This window comes from Rhopilema esculentum, chromosome 17 (genome assembly GCF_057945365.1).
Source record: "Rhopilema esculentum isolate cy_ngs chromosome 17, ASM5794536v1, whole genome shotgun sequence".
Lineage (NCBI taxonomy): Eukaryota > Metazoa > Cnidaria > Scyphozoa > Rhizostomeae > Rhizostomatidae > Rhopilema > Rhopilema esculentum.
Genome location: NC_142831.1, coordinates 3,746,174 through 3,769,525, shown reverse-complemented (window position 1 = coordinate 3,769,525; position 23,352 = coordinate 3,746,174). Strand labels below are relative to the sequence as shown.

General features: G+C 36.6%; 3 protein-coding genes across 4 annotated transcripts in view; all 3 read right to left on the bottom strand.

Moving 5' to 3' along the window:
- LOC135691442 (acetyl-CoA carboxylase) overlaps nucleotides 1-372 on the bottom strand; it is an 85,933-nt gene extending 85,561 nt beyond the window's left edge. Inside the window, exon 1 of the mRNA XM_065209404.2 lies at nucleotides 43-372. Coding sequence (XP_065065476.2) covers nucleotides 43-168 — 126 coding nt within the window. The 5' untranslated portion in view covers nucleotides 169-372. The remainder of the gene's footprint in view (nucleotides 1-42) is intronic.
- Nucleotides 373-3,703: 3,331 nt separating this feature from the next.
- LOC135692396 (A-kinase-interacting protein 1) lies at nucleotides 3,704-12,112 on the bottom strand. Of its 2 annotated transcripts, none has more exons than XM_065210608.2 (5): nucleotides 11,994-12,112; nucleotides 11,286-11,420; nucleotides 7,859-7,939; nucleotides 7,477-7,578; nucleotides 3,704-7,108 (listed from the first exon to the last, which is right to left on the bottom strand). In XM_065210608.2, the coding sequence occupies exons 1-5, from the start codon at nucleotides 12,003-12,005 to the stop codon at nucleotides 6,965-6,967; spliced, it is 474 nt and encodes a 157-aa protein (XP_065066680.2). In that variant the 5' UTR covers nucleotides 12,006-12,112; the 3' UTR covers nucleotides 3,704-6,964. The 2 variants fall into 2 exon arrangements, with proteins under 2 accessions (XP_065066680.2, XP_065066603.2); XM_065210531.2 differs by having other exon boundaries at nucleotides 11,286-11,423; nucleotides 11,994-12,092.
- Nucleotides 12,113-13,031: 919 nt separating this feature from the next.
- The window catches only part of LOC135686668 (dynein axonemal heavy chain 1), a 62,630-nt gene continuing 52,309 nt past the window's right edge, over nucleotides 13,032-23,352 (bottom strand). The window contains exons 73-85 of the mRNA XM_065202982.2: nucleotides 23,109-23,208; nucleotides 22,756-22,800; nucleotides 22,271-22,429; nucleotides 21,470-21,601; nucleotides 20,137-20,307; nucleotides 19,522-19,701; nucleotides 18,239-18,415; nucleotides 17,548-17,718; nucleotides 16,896-17,171; nucleotides 16,237-16,332; nucleotides 15,295-15,405; nucleotides 14,495-14,729; nucleotides 13,032-14,355 (exon numbers count right to left, since the gene is read on the bottom strand). Of these exons, the coding sequence (XP_065059054.2) occupies nucleotides 14,234-14,355; nucleotides 14,495-14,729; nucleotides 15,295-15,405; nucleotides 16,237-16,332; nucleotides 16,896-17,171; nucleotides 17,548-17,718; nucleotides 18,239-18,415; nucleotides 19,522-19,701; nucleotides 20,137-20,307; nucleotides 21,470-21,601; nucleotides 22,271-22,429; nucleotides 22,756-22,800; nucleotides 23,109-23,208 (1,975 nt within the window). The 3' untranslated portion in view covers nucleotides 13,032-14,233. The remainder of the gene's footprint in view (nucleotides 14,356-14,494; nucleotides 14,730-15,294; nucleotides 15,406-16,236; nucleotides 16,333-16,895; nucleotides 17,172-17,547; nucleotides 17,719-18,238; nucleotides 18,416-19,521; nucleotides 19,702-20,136; nucleotides 20,308-21,469; nucleotides 21,602-22,270; nucleotides 22,430-22,755; nucleotides 22,801-23,108; nucleotides 23,209-23,352) is intronic.

Genomic DNA, 23,352 nt, shown 5'->3' with positions numbered 1-23,352 from the left:
GAGGAACCAGACTGAAAAGTAAACAGAAAAATTTTGACTTACGGCCTTCGAGTCTCCGCTAATATTTATATCATTCGCATTCATGTCTTGTACATCTTCAAACGATTCTCGTTCCAACTCGTGCTCCGCTTTTTTGTCTTGGTAACCGCAAGATCGTTCGATTTCCATTTAGTTGCGCACTATGAAGTAGCAAGGCCGCTCAAGAAAGTTTGGACTCCACAGCCTTATTTTTGAAACAATCCTAGCCAAATACCTGGCAACAGACTACAGACCATTCGACACCTTCAGATTGAGATCACCAAAAACGTGAGAATCGTACGAGACTTGCTTGTTTAGATCTTTCGAATACCTTTGTTTATGATAAAAGTGAGACTGTTTTCTGTGACTTAATAAATTAAGTCACACAAAGCGTTCACGATTATCACGAAATATGACCTAGTGTTGTGAAAATCACGAGAAGCGTACTCCACTGGGTGATCAACAAGCCAAAGGTCTCCTGGGGAAAGCAGTGTTACAGTGTTTGACATAATAAACCTGAGTCAACAAAATTGCTATATGTTCTCTAAAGTTTTTACGATAGACCTTTCTCCACTAGCAATGGCGTAGCGAGCGGGAGGCTAGAAGGGGCGGACGACACCCCCCCCCAATGGCAAAAATTTATTCAAAAAAGGGCGTTTTATGGCGTCCAAAAAGGTGTGGACCCCCAATTTACCCTTGCTCGACTCACCTTTGCTCCCACAATCTTACCACCCTGGCTATGCTACTGCTCACTAGCAACAAATTCTGCTCCAGACTGGAACGGTAATGGCCACGCCCATTTCACTTTAAGAAAAAGCCCTTCTACCAGCAGGGACTGCTAATTTTAAGAAAAAGGGAACATCAATGACTAGCTTTTGGTCAAGTAGAGAAAGTTTCAAAATCATAGGGTCATATCAAAAAGAATTCTTTGCCCAAATATTACCTCTCATAAACACTTTCTCATTGAATATAGACAAAAAAACTACCCTGGGAACCAGAGCCGCATAAATTCAAGCGAAGAAATAGATCACAGGGGCGGGAAGCGGAGAAGTGTCAATCTGTGAAGAAGGGACAGTGCCAGGGTAACGAAATACAAATTCGATTCTTTCCAGTACTGAGAAAATGTGCCCCCTCCAGCCCAACCTATGTAGCGCCACCGTTGAATCATATTATTCCACCATCTACGATTCCACAAGTAGACAAATAATTGAATCTTTTTTCTATAAGAACACGCTTTATTTTAGAATTAAAGCTCGATTTGCCAAAAATAAAATCATCTCGAGAACATGCTTAGCGTCAGATGAAAATTGGAAGAAAAATCTTTTTGGAAAAGTTTACTCTAATGTTAACAAAACAGATCATAACATATCAAAAAATCAACCAGTTGTAGAAAAATCAGTGCTGGAATAAAAACAACATTAAAAAATCACAAATTACCCGAAAACATTTATTCACGGAAACAAAAAAAGACACTAGTTTTAGTAAAAGTAAAATTTACTGACAAAGACAAAGATGAAGATTTTTTCTTTTTCCCCCTACAAACATCTTTATATGAGAAATATTGCACAGTTATCCCTTTCAGGGCTGAATAAAGGTTCAAGGTTCAATTGAAATAAAAATTATTAAGATGTTCTTGAGGTTAACAGACCAGGTGAAGTTGAATTTCAGAATAATTTTTTGAAAAAACTTGTTTGGGGGCAAATCTGGGGGACGGGCCATATGGCCCTTCCAGCTATTGAAGGAACGACAGTGTCTGGAATCAATAAAATAACCCATTTAAAACTGCTTATTAATCACACAAACAAAGTTATCTGATATATACAAATCATGCCAAATATTTCAGTCACGATCTATTTGTGATAGTCTTTGAAACAGTTCCTCTTCTCCGTTAAACACAACCCTTATTTGCATTTTTCACACCCCCTTTGGGGTATTTTCCCCACAGTAAAAGCAGCGAGGACGCCTGGTCTATGAACAGGCCAATGGTTGACACAATCAGTGCGGATATGTCTGTGGTGCCATGTCAGGTGCTTTGCGTGGCAGCTTCTCTGCTGGTACAGATGGTGCCTCAATGCTTGGCCTCCCCCTTCCCTTTCTTTGAACTGTAGCCTCTGCAAGTGAGTGCGAAACTGAGCCTGTAAATTGCAAAAGGTCAAGCTGCCTGGCAATGGTTGGCAGTATTGGTTGAAAATATCAAGGGCCTAGAAAACATGGAAGTCACACGATCAATAACCGGGGTACATAGACATAGGAAGCATTTCAAAAGTGGGGAGAGGGAGGGATATGGACTCAAAACGGGGGTACCTCGGTAAGCTGCAAGTAGGTACTTTACAAATATTTTTGAAGTGACGGGGCCCGTACCCCCTGTTTCTGTTTCTGTTTCCGTTTCTGTTTTCTGTAAAAGTGACGGTTTCTACGTCTATGCCGGGGGACAAGCTAATGAAAAGAAGCTGAAATGCCACAGTATTACTCCTATGCCTCACAGTTTTTGCAATCAAACTGAATAAAAAATGCTGTTAGAAATTCTGATTGATACGGTACAAAGTAATTCCAAGTATATTGTACGATTAAGCTTTTGTTTATGTACAGACTAAAGAAGAATCCCTTCACACTCCCTTGTTGAAGGCAAAGTTTTAAATACAAACAGAGGTAACGGGGGCTGAAAATTCAGTGTTTGACGATAGCCGAAAACTTGTTAGAAAGAGAAGAAATTTCTCCGAAGTTTTTGGGAAAAAGCGTGAATACACTGAACTCATTTTATAAAATCTTGTAAATCATTTTTCTTCAATAATCTAAGAAGGTAGAACAATACCCCCACAACAACCGGAGGGCGATTTTTTAGACAAAGATTCTCTGTCCATTCCTATTAGCCCGTGACAGCTGTGACATAACCTAATCTGAACTCGGATAATACTCAGCAAATTATACGTTTTTTATATAGATTAGTGTAGTTACCCTGGGTACCAGAGTTTCATGAATTCGGGGATAAGTATTAATGTTTTTGTGATTAATTTCTAACTATATCTCTGAGACTAAATAATGGAGTCTCTGGCACTCAGGGTATAGTGTAGTGTACTTACAGCCAAGGGGCACCAAACTTGAAATAGATAACTGACGTATTAACCCCTATCCCCCTTAATGTATCGTATCAGACAAACTTTATGCCTATAATAGGTTTGGTTTCATTTTCTTGAAGGCCGGATGGTTTAATAATTCTTTTTTGGAGAAAAGCAATGTCGTCCACATGAAAACTTCGCTATTACAATGGAAGATAATTACAATAACAACAAATGCGCACTGGCGAGGGATGGATTGAAAAACAGTACTTCAGCTTTCTTTTACCATAAATGTGGGGAGGGCAGCTCCAACAGGCAGTGGCGGCTCCAGCCTGGGATAAGTGGGGGGGGGACAAAAGGTGTGTCAGGGACAATGCCCTTTGGACCACGCCCTTTCCCCTTGTTTGAAACTGTTTTTTCCGGAGGAAACATCTGTTGTCTCTCAAGAAATGTCCTTTACATGTGACGATCTTGATAACATACATACCCCCCCCCCCTAACGTTTTCTCATCGGGTTTGCAAGAATCTCAAGGACCAACTTTCTGACAAAGTTGGGGGGGACTAGTCCCCCCTATTCCCCCCCGTGGCTCCGCCACTGCCAACAGGGATCTATGGCCCTGCTTGGTAAATATCACCGTACAAAATAGTGGATGGCCTAAAGTGCTTATTCCTGAGGTCTGTCGCACTGCACGCATGACTGAAACGGCTGAAGAAGAGGGTATGTCAATAAAAATTTTTCCATAGGATCATGTCAAGTACACCTAGCTCAAAGTTTAAACAGTGAAGGAAGCAATTTGCACAGAAAACAAACTATTGTGGAAAGTAAGACATTACGAAATGCAAGATCAATTTATGATAACTGGGAGTATGATCGCCATTCGCCAGTGTCTACAGGCCAGTGTCTTGGCTCTATTTCCTCAGACATCACTGAGCATGCTCCATACAGCACAGTTGTGATTGTGATATAGAAACCTACAACACAAATTTGCAAATGTGTCAATCCGGCTACCATAGTATCTTTCACTTATTTTGAGCGAAGGTTAATGTAATGTACGTATTCTTTGTAGGGGCATGGCTAATACATGTCAGCACAGTAAAGTAGTTGTACCTTTTTCTGCAATTACCTGCTTTAACATTGGCATATTTACGATTCCATTCGAACTTTCAAAATCATAGGGAAATTATATCATGGCACTAGCATAATTCCTAGAGACTTCATAAAATGTTACCAAAAAACTAAGGTGGCATTCTTTAAACCTTCAAAAGTTTCAATGGTAGAAGGGAACTTCGTCTTTTGATTTGAATAGTAGTAACAGTTCAGTTCCAGTAAGGCTTTCTTAGGACTTTTTTGAGAAATCAACGTTTCTTTCCAGCAACGATCCAAATCGGCCCCGAGTCGAGATATATCATGGCTATGAAAATATACTTGCTATTATTTTAAAGTCATTACATTAGCATCAAACGCTCTCTTTATTTTCAGTGACAACACATCCCTTACCATAATATTCAAAGGGTGAGAGGGCAAGTTTGTGTTCTCAGAATAGCGTATCAAGTGTGGTACGATTTGGGGGGCAAAGGCGGGTTGAGCGAGGGGAAAGTAGGGAGCCCATGTCCTCTAAAACGCCAGAAATTGCCCTTTTTCAAAGAGATTTTTTGCCTTTGGAAGGAAGGGCGTCCGCACCCTCTTCTTCCCCCTCGCTACGCCATTAATCAGAAAGGGATAGGAAAGGTCTTACGAAAGCTTACGATCATGTACAGCAGAGATGTAAGGGGGGGGGGGGGGTCAAATGGATGCGAACGTACTCTCTTGGAGCCTTTTTGAAAGGAAACAAAGCTCTTTCAAATATGAGCTTTGGGATCACACAGCCTCTCTAATTATTGTTCTTTTCAACTCGTAGGGAGGAGTACGTTCGCATCCATTTGACCCCCCCCCCCAGCCAGCGTACTGGCCTGTCAAAGCCATAGAGAAGTGGTCAGAAATCCACAATTCTGGAGAATAGGTTCTTTACCGATGCCTCCAAAAAATCATTGGTAAAATTGAGAAACAAATTTCTTCCGAAACTTTTTCATATTGATATGTTGGACTTCTTAAAGTTCTATTGTCTTGACAAGCAAAAAGGCCACAGTACGTTAAGACACGGTAGTCACTTGCACGATAAGATTCGAAACTCGTGTTGAGCGTTCGTTTTTTATTATGGCCTAAAGTGATCTGAAGAGATCTGAAGATTGCTTGTTTCTAAGATCTGTCGCACTGCACGCATGACTGAAACGGCTAAAGAAGAGGCTATGTCAATAAAGATTTTCTACAGGATTATGTATAGAACACCTAGCTCAAAGTTTAAACAGGGAGGGGAGCATATTTGCTCAAAAAAACAAACTATGTTGGAAGGCAAGATCTAAAATAAAACTTGCTCTAAACAATCAATGCTCTTCTAGAAGGATCTTTTCTTGTATCATCTCCTTACAATAGTGCAAGTTAACTGGTCCGTATTTTTGATACTCATTAGCCGGCCTTTAAAATGTCTTTTTTTAGTACAGAATTATTTCCTACTAAAACAATAAAACTTTAGTAGTAAATCATTACTCATGCAGATAACAAAGAAGTATAGCTGAATTTGACGAATTGCAGATTTTAAAAACCATCCAGAACATCGATAAAAAAGGGATTACTTACATCAGATGCAGCTTCTGTTTTTGTGTTCTCTGTTTCTCCTTGTTGTGGTATTTCTGCTTCGATATCAGGCCTACGACGCATGACCATGCTCTTATCTACACAACTTCATTTTTGTTAGCTCTACTTCTAGATTACGACTGCTGTCGCCTGTGTTTTGTTCCATTCTCTCTCTACGCTGCTCCTCGATTTCCAATCTTGTCAGCTCTCTTGAATTACCGTCTACATTTATGCCAGAAATTACCTATGTTTGTCTCGCATAAAAAAACAAAACTAATGCGCGCGCGCAAAGGCTGCTAGTTGCACAGGCCCCTTAAGCCAGAGTTAAAATTGCCTTGGAGGCATATTCAGTCATGTTTGCAAACAAAAGGTTCCCAACAACAACAAAAACTCAGATTTTACACTACAGAATAAAAGAGGTAACTGATGTAAGTTTAAAGAAAGAAAGGTCCCAAAACAAACACTTGTGGCACACCAAATCTTTCCTTACAAAGTAACCTTTCGAGCTACCTTTCACTATCCATGGCACTGGCTTTTACCGAATATTCTAGCAACACTGCAGTCTACACTACCTGAATATTATAATGTTACATGTTTATCTAAATCGTGTTATGATAAACAGTATACAAAAGTCTCTTGCAAAAGAAATTCTTGGAGCATATTCAAATCAAAGATGCTCGAAGCTTTGCGATGAAATTGCCTCTTGCAGGGACCAGATGAGTGACAGCAATCAATAGATTAAAGACGAGTTAACAACTTGTTGTATCTCAATTAAAATAGCATTACATGCTATCAAAAGTTAAGAAGACCAATGAATTGTGATTAGGTGTATAAGCAATATTGATTGATGACAAATTGATTGATCTATGGAAAGGGACGCAGTTCTCTGAAGCAACAAGGGCATGTTAAAGTAACTATATATGTTTTCTAAATGCCCTTAATAAACACATACCCCTTAGTAAAAAGCAAAAATACTTTAATCTGAAGAATTACCAAGATAAATAGAGGTCATAATTGAAATACAAAATTATCATAATATAAATTAATATGATTAGAAAAGTTATATTACATGATTAGTTACAGTTTTATAAATTATATAAACTTAATGTTTTAAAAATGCAACAGTTATTAGGCAGTTCAATGTTTGGTGAAATTGTTCTTTCAGATAAAAAACATGTAAAGACAGAGAGTAGCAAATATTTCTGGTAGAGCAGTTACCCTATATTCCAAATGTTAGGTCAATAGTCTGCCCTGGTGATATATGCACCACATGAGTATGGCTTCTCTCTGCACCCCATTTGCCTGCGCTGACTGCATAGGTTCCAGGAGCCATCTCAAGTTGTACACCTTCATGTTGCTGAAGCTGAAGAAGTTAATATAAAACGAAACAAATTACAGATGTACTAGCCATAAGATTTGCAGCATAGTGATCAATATCTTTCATACACCAATAAAACAGTATTTGATCAAGATTCCAATCTTTTACTTCAAAAAAACATTATATTTTGTTTACTTTTTAAGTGAATGGTAGAACAGAACAAAGAATAATATCATGAATGTGTGCTAAATTAGACATGCAGCAAAAATAACTTTGCACTGATGACTCATCAAGGAACCTCAATGAAGCCTAAAGTAACTGAACTCCTAAAATTGGGTTTCCAAATGGTTTAAAATCAAATATATCTTGTATTCTGTTTCTGTTCCCTGATGCTGACAAGTGTTTCTACTTACTGGATTTCTATCTTTCAGTCTTTTTTGTTGGTGTGTATGGAACTTTTGACAGTGTTTATTATCCTCTTCACTCAGATTTCGGTTTTTTGATCTATAGTACCTCTGGAACAAACAGGATCACAATCACCAAAGGCTTTCCAGATTATAAATCAACACAAAAAACCAATGAATAATATTTCATTATTCAAAAGGTGTTTTAAAAAAGTATTAAGAAAGATAAGAGGAATATGATACAATTGAGAAACAAGGGAAACAAATAGCAAAGAAACAGAAAAAATTATGACTAATGCTTTTTACGTTATTGATCATTTCTACCCTTGAACAGCAAAGATAATACTGCAAATTGGATAACAGCATTATTTTTTATAGGAATCAGACATACCTTGCATTGACTTGTAGTCATATTCATAAACTGCATCACAGTTCCAAACGCATCATCTATTGTTGTAAATGAATGTGGGTCCTTCAAAAAACAACATTTCCATAACTTACAATTAAAATTTTTATCAGCAAAGGTGTCACATTTTGTGTCCACAGACTTTGGTAAAAGTGTGTTGAACTGCTATTGGTGTTTTGTCATAATTCGGCAAACGCTCAGTTTAAAGTATACTGAGCCATGAAAAACCTTATTTCACAAGTCATTTCTTCAGTTATCAAATTTCTTTAACAAATAATACTTGTGGTTTTAACTAAAGAAGGCAAATTCGAGACAAAATAAAAATCTTCACTGCTGATATGAAGCTACTTAAGCAGCCACCTGTCTTAGTTAAGGAACTCCATAGCAACCATAATATCTTTTTTCACTTGTTTCCTTTGTTATTTTACATCGACAGTTGAGTCATCTCTAATAGTTCAGTTAAAAGGAGTTTAAACAACTTTGCTTTTGCAGGGCTTTCACGTTCAAAAATCAACGCGTGCGGTAAAAAACTCGCGTGAAAAGAGTTAGGCGCGCGAATCAAATTTATTTGTTTACACAATAATAAAGATTTTTTATTGAAACATTAACCGTAACAAAACTTTTGAAATGAACTGAATGCTACACATTGTATGTTTGTGTTTCCCTCACGAGTTATCGTGAACGGTACTCTGCGATATAGAGAGGCAAAAAACAGACAAAAATAGCTTTAGCAAATAAAACAAAAAGAAGGTCCCGTTTGACCAACGTATGTTCGAAATCAGGCCCTGTTCCTATTTCTCCGCTTTTATAGGAAAATGGAGCTGAATGAATCGTTTTTTGATTTTGGCTTCCGTTAATACGCTCAAAAACGGAGACATTTATAATGATGTTCCAAGTTATCAACCAAAAACGTTTGAAAACGAATCATTTTAATGGACACAGCGAAAAAGAAGTCATTAGAGAACAGAGCCATTTAGAAACGAATTGGTTTAATGAGAAAATCGAAAACGGAGTCAATTAAAAAAGAATTCACTCATCTTCAGTTTCAAGATGAGTTTAAACAAAGGATACGAAAACGGACAAAACAGAGTAATGGGAAAACCTTCGTTTTCGTTTTGGCCAAAACGGTGTGGGCCGAAGCAATGGGAACGGCTTAAGAATAACGGAAACTGAATGATCGGAAGACATACGAAAACAGAGCAGTGGAAACAAGGATTCGATGTCAAACTTCCGTATCTAAAGAGTTTCTCAAGTGGTTTGACCTATCAGCATCCGGCAATCGCGCTCTTCACGGGAAATATTTATCATGGGCGCGCGACTGATCGCTCTCAAATGTAATCTTGGGCGCGTGCCTGCACGCTCGCGCGCTATCGCGCGCCCCCAATTGAAAGCCCTGCTTTAAAATGTTCAGAATGGCAAAAGAAGTGAATATGAAGATGTTAGTTAAACTTTAAAAAACTCTTAAAACACTTTGAATATTATTAAATTTTTGATAACTTAACAAAGTTTTATTCTTTAGTCCATATTATTGGCATCATATAAACTCATCTTGCCAAACGCTTGAGCTGAACAGACTGTTTTTAGTAAACTATAATAGTCTTGGGAAATATTCTTGAAGCATAGCAGCTTGCATTCCTGCTCTTTGATGAGCTTGTTTCACTGTCCAAAGAAGTAGCATTAGTGTCAGATTCAAATTACCCAATGTTTTGTGCAATCATTCAGTGCTGCTTGATTGATCAGATAATCCTTCAACTTTTGACACCCTTTGTGTGGAATCCACAGGGTGTAAGATGAGCTGTTCTTTTTTCATTTGACCAATTCAGTCTTTTCCAGCAATCAGCAAGCAGTTTCCTGTTTTTTTGTGGGACATGCTGAGTCAGTGATCTGACAATATGGTTGTCAGGATGTTGAATGCCTGCTCCAAGGGGGAAATTGGAGTCAGAGACAGACACATGGCACAAGCTCACAAAAAGGGAAAGATTTGAGAGCTTGTACTTTTGTCAGTACTATCCCAGTCTTTTGATTCAATCCAGGTCATATTTTTGAAGAAAACTTTGTCATTTGAAGAGAAACTATTGCAAAAGGGGGGCATAAAAAATCTGCCACTTAACACTTAAAACCTACAATTTGAAGTCTTTTTCCACTTCATATCTAACCTCACTCATTTGCCCTAACTCCGGAAAAAGAACTCTTGATATACCAATTGGCATCTCTTGTGACCAGCCATTGGGTAATTTAATGCACTTGAATGGTATCACTGTCTTGTGGAACATGAAACTTGGCTAAGTAGCTGCTGAGAAAGTAATCCGAGGATGAAGCCTTCTCTATTATCCCTAATATGGTGTCGATTGCTTTCTCTACAGCTAGAGAATTTCAAAAGCCATTAGGTCATGTTTTTTGAAGATAACGGAAAGTTGGCCAAGGATTTCAAAGCAATTAGGGTAACCAGCAATTTTGAAGAGGGATTGATAAAGATTCAACTTCCAATAATCTTTGCTTTGGTTTCTGGTGTGTATCCTTTAAAGAAGCTAGTGCTTTAATGCTGCAATGTATGATGGTCAGTTGTGAAGGAATTTGGCTATCCCTCTCTTCTATGGTTCAGGAATCAGGCTCCATATATTCTAAGAAAAGTGTATTGAGTGACATCCAAGTGTTGAAGATGCTTTCCCGAATTTTTGAAAAGGCTCAGGAGATTCTTATATCAGGAGTCAATTTCTCGGAATGGTGTGCCAACTTGATGTGTTGATTGGTGGAATGGATCTTCACCAACCAATCATGCTTTTGATACATCTTAGATAATTAAATTTGTCACAGAAGAGTCTTTGGGACCAAAAGTTTTGGCACCAAGCATGAAGTGTGCCCATCATAAATTCTGCACTTTGGCTTGCTTGCTAAAGGCTTAGCAAAGGTTATCACAATCAAGGAGAACCTAACAAAACACACCTTGATAAGCTCCCAATTCTATTCAAACACTTTTCTAGAGACATGATTAATGACATGACATGATCAATTACTGAACACAGCTTTCTGATTAAAAAAATGAAAGCTACAAGCCTGACACAAACTACTTTCAATATTTCTTCATATACAAAACAAAAAATCAAAAGCACTCCATCACACTCTTACCACAGAACATTTTTCAAAAAGAAAACATTTTTCAAAGCCATTTCAAAATTTTGTACCACAGAAGACTGCTGCAGTAAATAAAATTTATGCTAATCTGTTTTTTTATAAAATGTTTACAGATTTCTTTCAATCCAAGCAGGTATTGCAATCAAGGGTAAGAAGAGAACGGACATTGCATATGATTTTCCCTTCAACAAACAAGATTAATAAATGCTCAAAAACGCATTGCTCAAAAAGGATCTAGCGTAATATCTAAGATATTACGGTGATAAGATCCTTAAAATACCTTGAAATCAGGAGGATTCAAAGTTGGGCTTGGCCACTCAACCTTTCTCTGTTCAGCTCTTTCTAAAGTTGAAATAGATTGTCTTCCTGATCTGCATAGCAAGCAAGATAACTGACATTCACCCTCTTCATGTACCTGCTTTGAAATGAGAGTTTGGCATAAGATGAAATAAAACTGGATGATATGATGAATTATTTCGTCAATTTATTGCAACATTCAACTTTCTTAGCGCCCCTACAACGGTTACATCTACATCTACATCTACATCGATACTGAGCAGGACCGAGTATCGGTATAATGCTCAGAGTGCAAGAAATGATGAAATAAAAGTTTAATGCATAAAAAGTGCTAGAAGATCCCACTGATCAATGATTAGATTGATTGAACATTTACATGTCAAATAAGAAGCTGTAATTTTGTTTGTCGGCAAGACCGAATTCTAACTGTTATATTTTAAAGGCTAGATAGAATCTCAATTAAAATACACGTTACTCATTAACGGAAAATTATAGCTTTGACTATTTGATTTGTGCATTATAATACAGTTATGGCGCAATAAAGCTTCTAAAATGTCAAAATAGTCAATCTGCAATCAATTATTAATGCACATTAACAAAAAATATGGTTATTACGCGCAAGTTCGTTATAAATAATGTTTCCACATGATCTAAGAATCACATAATTTGTGAATAAAACGGGACAACTCACCTTCCTTGGCATCCTCTTTGTCTAAAACCTTCCCGCGACTACTTTTTGTCGAATGTGCGTCTCTTTTGATGCAGCCTCTTTCGAAGACTAACAACAGCAGCAACAGCCACATTGGGAAGATTGTTTCAGTAACATACAATAATCACTTATTGGGAACGCCTTATGTACTTGACACTGCTACATGATCAATTTTTTCATTGAAAATTTCTTCTTGAGAACTTTTTAGCGCTGCTTGCACATTGCCTATTCTAAGGGAAATTAGCTGCGGGGCAACCCTTTGTCACTGATCTAAAAAAACGCCCTTTTTTTTAGATCAGTGCCCTTTGTTCATATAAAGAGGAGGACAACCTATTGTTTAAAGCAATGGAAAGCCACTTAGGCTGGAGGGGCAATTGCCCCCTAGTTAGTATGTTAAAAAGGGTCCTGTGCTTACAAGCTTGTTAAAATCGGGGAATTCTTGTAGTAGGGTTCTTGTAGAAAACCACCAACTTGCAGTGGTGGCGCCAGAAATCTTCCGACAGAGGGGTTGGAGCTTCCGACAGGGGGGCTAAAATGACTAAAATAAGCAGTTTTCGTACGTTATTTTGTCAAATTTGCTCCGACAATAACCTGAAATTTCCTCCGATGGGGGGCTTGATACTTCCGACGGAGGGGCTGTAGCCCCCCCTAGCTCTCCCCTGGCGCCACCACTGCCAACTTGTAAGTTGAACAAGTATGGTTGGAATCTAGCGAAAATGAGTTGTAATCATTCCGGGGCTTCCAACTTTGCCTTTGACCGGAGGACCCCAAGAGAATAATACGAAAATGGTAACCCTTTCCTAAACTTTGGTTTTTTCTCTTCTATCAAGATAAACTTCTTCAAAAAATTTGGTTGCATGCCTACAAGGTTGCAAGACGAAATTTAAAAAAGAAGGTCATACGTATGGCCAGCTCAGGCCAAAATGCGCATAAAAAAGCCAAACCGAAAAATTTCGCGATAATACACTGCGCAACTTTATATTTCCACCCAAGGCCTTTTGAAAAATTTTCCAAGCACAAAGCAGAAACTGAGAAACTTTCGCGACAAAAAATCATTCGCTAATTATACATAAAGTTATGTATTAACATTGACATTTGGGTTCACATTGTGAACTATTGTTATTTCCACTTAAATTTTTATGTTCCTTAGGGTATTAAAGTTTCTATAAAGCGAAAGGATGTCCTCACAATGTCTGCTGAAAAGGTCAAATTTAAGATGTAGGCAATTTCTCCAGGCAATTTGGCTCTAGAAAAAGGCCAAAATTCAAAAATTTAGCCTGAAAAAACCTACATGCCCACGGTTTTTAATATAAAGGAAATAACTTTTCTCCAGTCAGAGATTTGAGTAAAATTTTTTATTTTGAGAAATTTACTTGTTCCAATGAAATTAGAGCATTCAAGTTTGATACTTAAGACTGCAAAACCAGGAACATTTGAAGAGTTAAAGGAATCATTAATAAAGAATTGCAAACCAAATATTTATCCATTTGATCTAAATGTAAATCTATATACAGCAAGCATGAAATGAAGGGATTTATTTAGGCTAAAACACTTTTCTGCTGTGCTTCTGAATCAGAAATTGATTTTTTAAACTAATGATACAAGCAATAGAGTTGGGTTCTACTCTACAAAAGATGTATTGAATGGGTAGCAAAAATTAATTTCTTTATTGGTAGGGGCTACAGCGAACAAATTAAGTGAAACTTCTTGGCATGAATAGGCTTTCTAAAATATTTGTGAACACTTCTAAAATATCGAAAAATTTCCATACTGTAAATATGAGATTTATTATACTTCAGATTATTATACTAGATTTATATGATTCTTTTTCCTGTAGTGTAAATGGGGTCTTAGCCTACGATGCTACCATTTGCAACAGCTTATTATCTTAGATTCAAGGTTATTATCAATATTCTATACTTTGACATATATTCTATATTCTATATTTAAGTCTTTGACATAAAATTCATTCAATTATCACGTGAACCCAAGCAATATATCTTCTATATTAGCAATCCCTTCATTTCTTTAGATACTGAGAGTCTTTTTTATTGACAATATTAAACAAAAATCGAGCTTAACTGATATTGAATCTGATATTTACAACCACACAGAAGAAAACATTACAAACAATGGTAACAAATATGTACAATAAAAAGAACACCAAACCACGAAAAACCTCTTTGCTTCATAAGTCCAAATATTCTTAACGATTCAAATGTCTAAAAATCAAGTGCACACATCATAGCCACCCCACGCTTGATCCAGTGTTTCTGGGGCTTTGAGGTTGGAAGTTCGATGGAAATAACAAAATTTGTCGAGTGGCCAGTTGTTGATAGCGTGCCTGGGAAAAAAAAAGAGACACAGGATAATTAGAGATAGTTGACGATTAGAATAGCAAGGAAATTTAAATATCAAAAAGCGGATACAAAACCTTGACGCAAAGAATTTAATGTAAGGCGAAAGTAAAAATTCTGACTCACCAGCTCTTGTCAATGTTTTGTAGACCGGAGAATCGTAAATACCGGACTCCGGTTTAACACGGTTTGCTGTTGGCTTCATCCATATTACCGGAACATCTGTGTAAAGCTCTTTGGCCCTACTTTCAGTAAGCTCGTGTCTCTCAAAGTCCCACCGAGCTCCTTCGAGAAACAAACCTTTGATATAACAGCCCTCATTGGGTCGCTCTTTCAGTTGGTCTTCAGATTCTCGTTTGACCTTTAATGACAAGATATGGATAAGTTAGGCATATATCCAAACATGTTACTGCACTAACGGATATGTATATATTCACTTCTTAAAGACATGTAGTGTATATTTATTGCGATAAAATAAGATGTAAAAACACAAAAAAGATGTAAAATTTTTCTGTAGGTGTGATAAAAGTTTGGCAAAGTTTGTAGCATAGGCTCAAGCATTTGTTTAAAAAGCGGTGTCTAGACATTTCTTTTGAACAGCTAAACTTAATTATCTTAATATTCAAAAAATCCCATGTAGCCAAACATGTCTGACATCCCCAAGAAGTGAACTTTAAAACTGTTGTTGTCCGTAAGGGAATTCTAAAAATTATATCAATGATCGGGTTGTTGTTACTTTTCCTGGCAACCAGTAGGATTGTCTTTGTCTGCAATTTGATTTAAAATTAACCAAGAGAAAACATGCTTTTTATGTAAAATAGATTATGTTTTACATGCCAAAGAAAAAATGAGCATAATACGGCTCACATACTATTCGTTTGGAATGAAAGGAAACAAAGCTTATGATGGAATATTTTCAAACTCACTTCGAAATCAAACGAAATTGTGTCGATTGAGATTTTTCCAGCTCTTGCAAAATTTTGCAAAGTGCCTGTTAAGAATCCTTGGGGAAAGAAGAAACCCGAGATCCAAAAGACCTGTGGTGGAAAAAAATTAAAAATGTAATATTTGAAAATTTGAACACTTTAATTGCAAACTATTGCATTAGCTGGGCCTACCAACAAAACAACTTATCATAAACTGATCAAGTAATACCTTGATTGTGAAATTACGTTTTTGCAAAGCACGATAATCAATTATGTGATTTTGACTACATAATCGTGATTGCATGATTATGAATGAGTTGTCATAGCTGCCTGATTTTGAATGCGTAAATATCCAAGTAAAACACGTGAACTATGCTGGAATCAGGTCATTAGCTATAAAATCAGCTATCAAACATTGGTTTATCAATGAAAATCGATGAAATGATTTCTATACGTTGGACTCATTTCGAAAAAACTTTTCCCAAAACAGCTACTTCAATTTAAAGCAGTATGCTAAACGAAGCACACTATAGAGACAGTGGGTGATAAATTAGACAAAATTAGGTTTTCGTGTTAAGATACTCACTAGAAAACATATATGCAGTCATGATGGAGTAAAAAGGTGAGAAACACATGTAATAGGATTTTAAAAAAGGCATAGTCTTGGACAGCCTATACTAATATTTCTTTACAGCGGCCAAAGCATTAAGAAATAAAATACAGATACTTGAACGTCTAAAGCTATTTATTGCCTAACTAAACGGCGAGTTGAAACGTTTATAAGGCCATGATACACGAAGCAACAAAAAAGAAATTCTACGAGTTATTATACCTATATATGGGAATTTATGTTCCAATAAATGCTCCAATAATTGCTATTATCAGCGATTCAATCTCGATTTTGAAATTACCAATCTTAGCCACTACAGATAAGGTACTTACAGATGGTATGCCATTATCAATCCAATCCTGGATGAATTTAATTCTCTTAGTTAAGTCGGTGACCCAGGAAGCTAGCGGCTTCAGTGATGGGTATGCCTGTATAGAAATAAAATAACTACTGATTAAAGAAAGTAAGACAAATTAGATGGAGGTATAGGCTAATATGTTGTGATAACATAATAATCATGACTATCAAAACATGAGAAAAAATTTAGCAGAGGTAATCCGTTTTGCAAGAAACGCTGCTTTTATTCATGGGAATCTTTACTATCTGAATGATATTTTAAAAATCTCAAACTCCAGTTAAAGCATGGAGCTAAAAAAATCAAGCAACTATTGAATCTGTCTCTAGGTAAATGCTAGGAAAAGCTTCAAACAGGTGCATTTAAAAGTGTGCCATTCTGCGTTCACTCTCATTTGAAGCATAAATCCTGATCAAGTCACAAATATAAACACGATAGTGAATCTAGCCAATCAAAATAAACCTGTCAATCAACAATCAACCAATTGAATATCGAGTTGTGATCTTAACCAATCAAAATAAACGCTACATGACTGCTATTTGTCACGTGATGAAGAAGCAATCTTTATAGGGCCTACAGTGACTTTGTCTTTCGCAAAGTAACCCGATAATGAATTGCCAGTCAATCATCCCTTACCTTGCTTGCCCAGAGTTCAGGGACCTGATTGTTGAATAGTTTCTCTGACATGGTCTCAAGCTGCTGTGACATGACAACCAAACCTTTGATAGCCTTGAGCAAATCACGGAGCGAGTCCTTGATGGTGGAAAGTAGTTTGTTATAGCGCAGAACCTCTTGAACTAAGACTGTATTCATTGACTCCTCGTATTTGACCGGGTATTTCTCCGAAATCGGTTCTATGGGAAGTGGATCCGATACGAGCTGCAAAATGTTTCGGGCACTTTCTTCAAGCACCTGGAATAAAAAAAGATTGTTGTAAATATAAAATTTGACTATTTGAGAATTTTATTTAGGAATAGAGCTCACGTTTTAATAGAAAGACATTATTACTGAAGGTAAAATAAGCCAAAGATTTATTTTATATCGAACAGCTTACTTTAATTCTCACCAGACAAAGCTAGCTTATTGGCAAGAGCAAGTCCTTAAAAATTAAGCAAACCCTTGAAGGCACGACGATGCAAAAGATCTAAAGGCCCAAATTAAACATTTATTACATCACAGAAAGAACTCATGTAATGAAATATACTTGATAGGGACAGATGTAAATACACTAAATAACTATACTGTACTATATCATGTAATCTAGCATATATTTTCAATGTTTAGGTACCTCTTCCCGTGATCTTCCTGCACCTGCAGCTGATTTTGGTTGCAACAGTAAAATGCCATTCAACAAACTGAATGTTTCGTTCTGGGCAAAAGTTATGTTAGCATTCTCGTGTAGACTGAATATTTCAGGTGTGTCGTTGATTGGCAGCCTTTTTATGTACACCATAAAGGTCTGTAAAGTAAAAGTGGTGCAAAATAAATTAATGGGAATTATGGGATGAGAAGAAAGGATAGGAAGGGGAAGGGAGAAGAGAAAGAGAGAAAGAAAAGTAAGGGATTGAAGAGAAGAAAGCGAAGGAGAGGAAGAGGAAGGGGAAAGAGACGGAGAAGAAAAAATGGAAAGTAGGAAAAGTAGGGAAGGAAGAAAGCGAATAATGGAGAAGAAGGGAAGAAGAAAGGAAGAAGAAGGAAAGATAAAGGGAAGAAGAAGGGAGGAAGAAGGGAAGAAGAAGGGAATAAGAAAGGAAGAAGAAGAGGAGAAAATTGATAAAGTAGAAGGATGTTTAGAACGAAAGGGTGTTTAGAATGAAAGTTAGAGTAAGGAAAAGGAAAAAAAGCCAAAAATAGGAAAAGCCTTCAAAGAAATTCGTCAGGAAAAGCCTTCAAAGAAATTCTACCAGAGTTGGAGTTTCTTGTTGTTTGTACATATGCAGAGAAAAGTAACTATGGTTCTCAATACAATAATTACCCACCTCATGGTCACTTGTTGGTTCGAGCTGATGATAAACGCCCGACGCATCATATTTATGGTTCGGAGTAAAAACAACTTGTTGATAATAGTCATCCAGGATGGTCATGATACACCTTCTGTCCCAATCATCAGTAACGCGACCACCATAATTTATATGACCCGCTGTGTATTTCAAGACCTGTATACAATAAAACATCCAAAATTAGATATAAAGACTATAAGGAAAATAATATCAAGTAAGAGTAAGGCACATTAGAAAAGGTAAAGGAACAGAAAAAAGTCTAAAAATTTTGAAGTGGGTAGCAAGTTACACTTGCAGTTGTTTGAAAATCACCAAGTACATCTTCTGTAGGACCTTTCTGAGCTTTTAGTGAAAAGTCACGAGAAAAGTAAGTTTTCTTTGAAATTAGAGAATAAGATGCTGTTTATATGCGGAGGCTAGTCTCAATAAATAAAACATCCCTCTTTGGCATTGAGACACTGCTTAATGTACCCTTTTTCTGCCTGCTTAAGAAAACTGTCGTCAAAATAACAAGACAACGTCGATTAATTGGCTGCTGAGAGTGGAAAAGAGCTAACTAACAAAGCAACGCATTAGAGAACTTTTAAAATAACTTTCATACAAAGTTTAAGTGAATCTATCAATCAGAAATCGATGGTAAATTATTGAATTACCGTCGATTCTCATTCGCAAAAAATTCTTTGGGTATTTACGTAGAATTGTAATAGGCATTAGAACGATGCATATTTCAGGCACTTTACCATCACAATTTATCTCTTCTAAAGGAAAAGGTTTTGGTATTGCAATATAGGGAGAATCATCGATGCGATAATACGAGCACTATCGATGCAATATTTGATGCAGCAAAAAATATAGCATCAAGCTATAAAACAGTGAAAATCCTAGCATCTTGCAGAAAAAGCTCTACCGTTCAAAATTTGGCGGGTCATGCAAAATTTGAATTGTCTAAATATGTGTAATACCAATTACCCCTAAAGTATTCCAGCTGGACTTCTTACATAGTACTTTTCCTGCATCTATTTATTCGCGCAGAAATTTTCTGCTAAATCTCAAATAAACTTTTCCAGACAATGACAATGGGAAACAAAATCTTAGGTCTGTGATTTGATCCAGTTCATTTCCAAATATGCGGACAAATGTTTACTAATATTTGCATCGTTTTAACGAGGCTTCAAGATACTCCGGGGATTCACATCAAGAGCAATCATTAAGAAGAACAGAAAAGGTATTTTGAAAGATGTAGGAAACATAAAGCTACATACTTTGAAAGGTATTTCAGGGTATTCATCAAGAAACATGCTAAGTTGGCTGATACATATTCGCAGATCTCCATTTGTGAACTCGTATGGAATGTTAAAACCAAGTGGACCGTACTTTCGCCTTTCCAATGTCACACCGTGGAACAGGCACAAGGAGAAGAGCAAAATCTTGAATTCTGAGGTCTAAAAAGAAAGGGTAACCACAGCTAAAGAAGGAAAAATTTTTAGACAAAAAGTGGCAATACCGTTTTCTAGAATCTAGGTATATATGAAAATATCAAGGAGACTCAGCTTAGAATAACCTTAGCAATAAATCGCTTATTTCAAAAATTTGCGATATCGACTTATTTATCGAAGAAAACATTGCTGTATCGAAAACCAAATTCACACAAAGACCGTATTTTCAGTAAGGGGGAAGGAGGGAAGGGGGAAAATTACTAAATATCATATTATGAAATAAGAAGACTTCAAGTTTTGTTATGAGCTTTACGTTTTAAGTGATACAAGAATTTTTATATATTGTGAAATTCTTACTCAATTGAGTTGTTTTGAAGAATGTTAGAAAGTAACTTACAAATTACACACAAATTTGTATAGCGTTTATAAAAAAGACCTTACCTTCTGGCAAGTGGCAAAGAAATCATCACTAAACGAGACATAAGTTCGAAGAAGATTGGCCTTGATTCCTCGTGGGGGTTCTACAGTAAGCTTCGATCCATTTTGCAATATCGACACCGGGAACTTCGGGCTTGGCATACTAGTGAGCCATAGGCGGAAGTCTCTGTGAACCTTGAGAAAAACAACGAGATGTTAACTTATCGAAGACTGCAATGCTTGTCAAAATTGTTGGAATATCTACAGAAAATCTACATAGATTAATTTAAATTATTTTCCTTTCCTAAAAATGTTTATTAATATCAATAATGCATGATTTTCAGTGACAATCTAACTAAAATTGGACGAATAAACAGTTCTAATGTTTATTCTAATGTTTACTTAAATTGGAAACGACATTGTACGGACGAGAGAAGAATTAAGCTACAGCATTACAAAACTCGGGGAGGTATTCAAATTCTCTTTCTGCTAACTTCTAAATGTGAAAGTCGAGGTGCTCTAATTTATTTTGGTAAGGATTATAGGTATGTCGATACACTGGTGAAAAAGAGATGCTAGTTAATCAAGGACAAGTAAATTATAATTAATCATCGAGGAATAATTCATCAAACACGGTACAAGCTGGGTCCGAGTGCTATGGTACTAGGGACTGTACCGTATACAAAGGGGTATGGTACTGGTAGACTCAAAGTACCAGGTGCAAAGCTTATGTTTCAACCACAAAAATCATTAGTCGAATTGTTTTGTTTACAGTTCAGTAAAGGTGGGGATTAGAACTTTCTATCTTTAGATCCGCGTGTTAGGGTAACAACTGCTACCATTTTGGATTCATAAAAATTTTCATAACAATGTCTCGGGTCATCATCACAATTGCAGATGTTTAAAACGCAAATTATTATTCACCAAAATCTATGGCATAGAAATGGATTAAGCGGGAATTGTTTCAACTAAACATCCTTAATATTCAGCAGGAGATAAGGTGAAATAAAGTCATTTGGTTAATTGGAACAGACTAAAGGATAGAATTCCTGATTGCTGAATTGAAGAAAGTCTAAAGAAATGTAAAGTAAAGATGATCTTAATACAGCCTAACTGTTAGAATACAAATAATGTGGTTATTGGTTGCGTTGGTGCAAAATCACTGCAAGCATCAAGGCTTTGACTGAGCATTGTCTAGAGATAGTCTGTGCTCTTATATACTAATCTGGAAAACAGTTTAAGAGATAATAAAAATAAACTCTTAAAGCTACGATTTCGGTCAACTGAAAAAATTTTATAGCCTTTTCGAAAAAGTATTGAAAAATCGACAAATCCACTGTGAAAAGGTTTTCCTCACCTTGTCTGGATCGATATGCTCAATCAGTCTCTCTAGGGTGGGCATCCAACTTGGAGACAAATGACAGTTTTGGAAGAAAACCCATTTACCACGCTCCATTGCACTGGCCATCATTGTCTCGGCTCTAGGCCCCTACGATGCAATGATTTAGGTCAATAAAGATCTCGGACGTTTGGACTTGGACTTCACTACTCTGTAACAGTCATTATGGCAACGAGTACCCTAAACTCTCCCCCGGACCTCTAGCAAGAACCGACATTTCGTATACAAAACGAAGAACCCTAAAATGAGTATTGGTTGGTAAAAGAGTCGACTTAAACCAACAACATAGCATATATGAAGCTATAATGCAATAGGTCAGCACTCCTCCCCATCTTGATACCATAGCTACATTAGTATGCTTCAATGTTGGAAAGATACTAGAATGTCTATCAACTAGTTTCACCAATTTGAATCTTTGAAACTATACGTAATATGGATTCTTGAATATGTTAGAAAGGTTATTATTTATCAATTTCGATAAAGAATACAGATAAATATAATTACAGCCCTGATGGTAGTTGTTAATGAAAAAGGGGTCATCTTTTAGGAAAACATAGGTTTTGTCTTATTTAGAAAAATAACTGGAACAGACCAATAATTGGTTGCAGGGGGCTTCTTTTCTAACAGATTTTACTTGTTTCTGTTGTTACTCTGTTTGTGAAAGTCACATTGTTCTAATAAATTTAGTGGGAAGGGTTTTCCATTTCACGCAACCGCCTGCTAATCCATGGTTACAATTGAATAGCAAAATTAACTTACTTGGCCCTGGCCTAATGAAATTGCACTGAGTTTCTTTGAGAATCGCATTTCTTCAGCAAATTTGTAAACATCGGCAGCAGGGTCTGTACCAGGGGACAGCACGAATATCAAAGGTGTAACTGGGGAGGAATCTTTGAAAACCAGGGATAAATCAGTAGTCTGTTGAAGGAAGAACAATATCTGTTTGAACTAAGTTCAACAATACAATTTTCGTCATGAAAAAGGACGCCTTGCAGTTAAAAATGGCAGCTGAGACAGTAAACAAGGGAGATATCTTAAACTTAGGAATGAATCATCGGAAGTTTACTTTCAAGAAATGCAGTCTTAGGTAGCTATTATATGCTGGGTATAAATATTTCCTAGCGTAGAGTTTTAGATCTATTTTCTGAAGTTTAATACTCTGATGGAGTGTCAGACAAAAAATGTTTTGCTAGAGATGAAAAAAACCATGGTTTCTAAAAGTGTTAATAAATTCAAAGGCAAACCTGTGGTTCAATAAATCTTTGTCCGAGTTGGTTGGCAACAAAGTCCTAAAAGATAACGTGAATGCAATAATGACATTTATAGAAAAAATTTGATCTATGAATGGATATCAAATCTGGTTTAGCGTTTTGATTGGCTGGATAAAAAGATATATAAAGCAAAAAAGCAGGATTGAGAAGCTGAAAGACAATGGAAAATAAGCAAGACTTACAAGCCTTGGAAGGCTGAAAGATGACTGGAAGATTTAAAAGAAGTATAATAAAACAATACAGATTCGAAATCTCAGATAAAGAAAATTTCAGAAAGAATAGATTCATTGATAACTCTAAGTTAAGAATGAAATTAATTAGCAAACCTGCATGGCATTTGTCACTTTGTCAGCTCGTAAGCATCGGAGAACCAGGATCTTCTGAAAGGCATCAAGTTCAGTATCCCATGTTCCAGGAAGTGGTTCCCTTAAGAAAAATTTTTACATGCTGTTAATCAGGAATGATTTATTGGGAAGCTTTTGGCAGACTGGAAATCATGGCAATTAATCGTCTTGTACTATAAGGCGAAAATTGATTTAGCTACGAATAAATAAAATCTTTTCATTATCT

Bases quoted from the DNA above. Each gene is read 5' to 3' on its own strand.
- LOC135692396 (XM_065210531.2), bottom strand. The intron at 7,579-7,858 runs GTATGTCTGATT...TGTTTGTTCCAG, and splicing joins TGACTACAAGTCAATGCAAG to AGGTACTATAGATCAAAAAA. The intron at 7,109-7,476 runs GTAAGTAGAAAC...TAACTTCTTCAG, and splicing joins GACTGAAAGATAGAAATCCA to CTTCAGCAACATGAAGGTGT.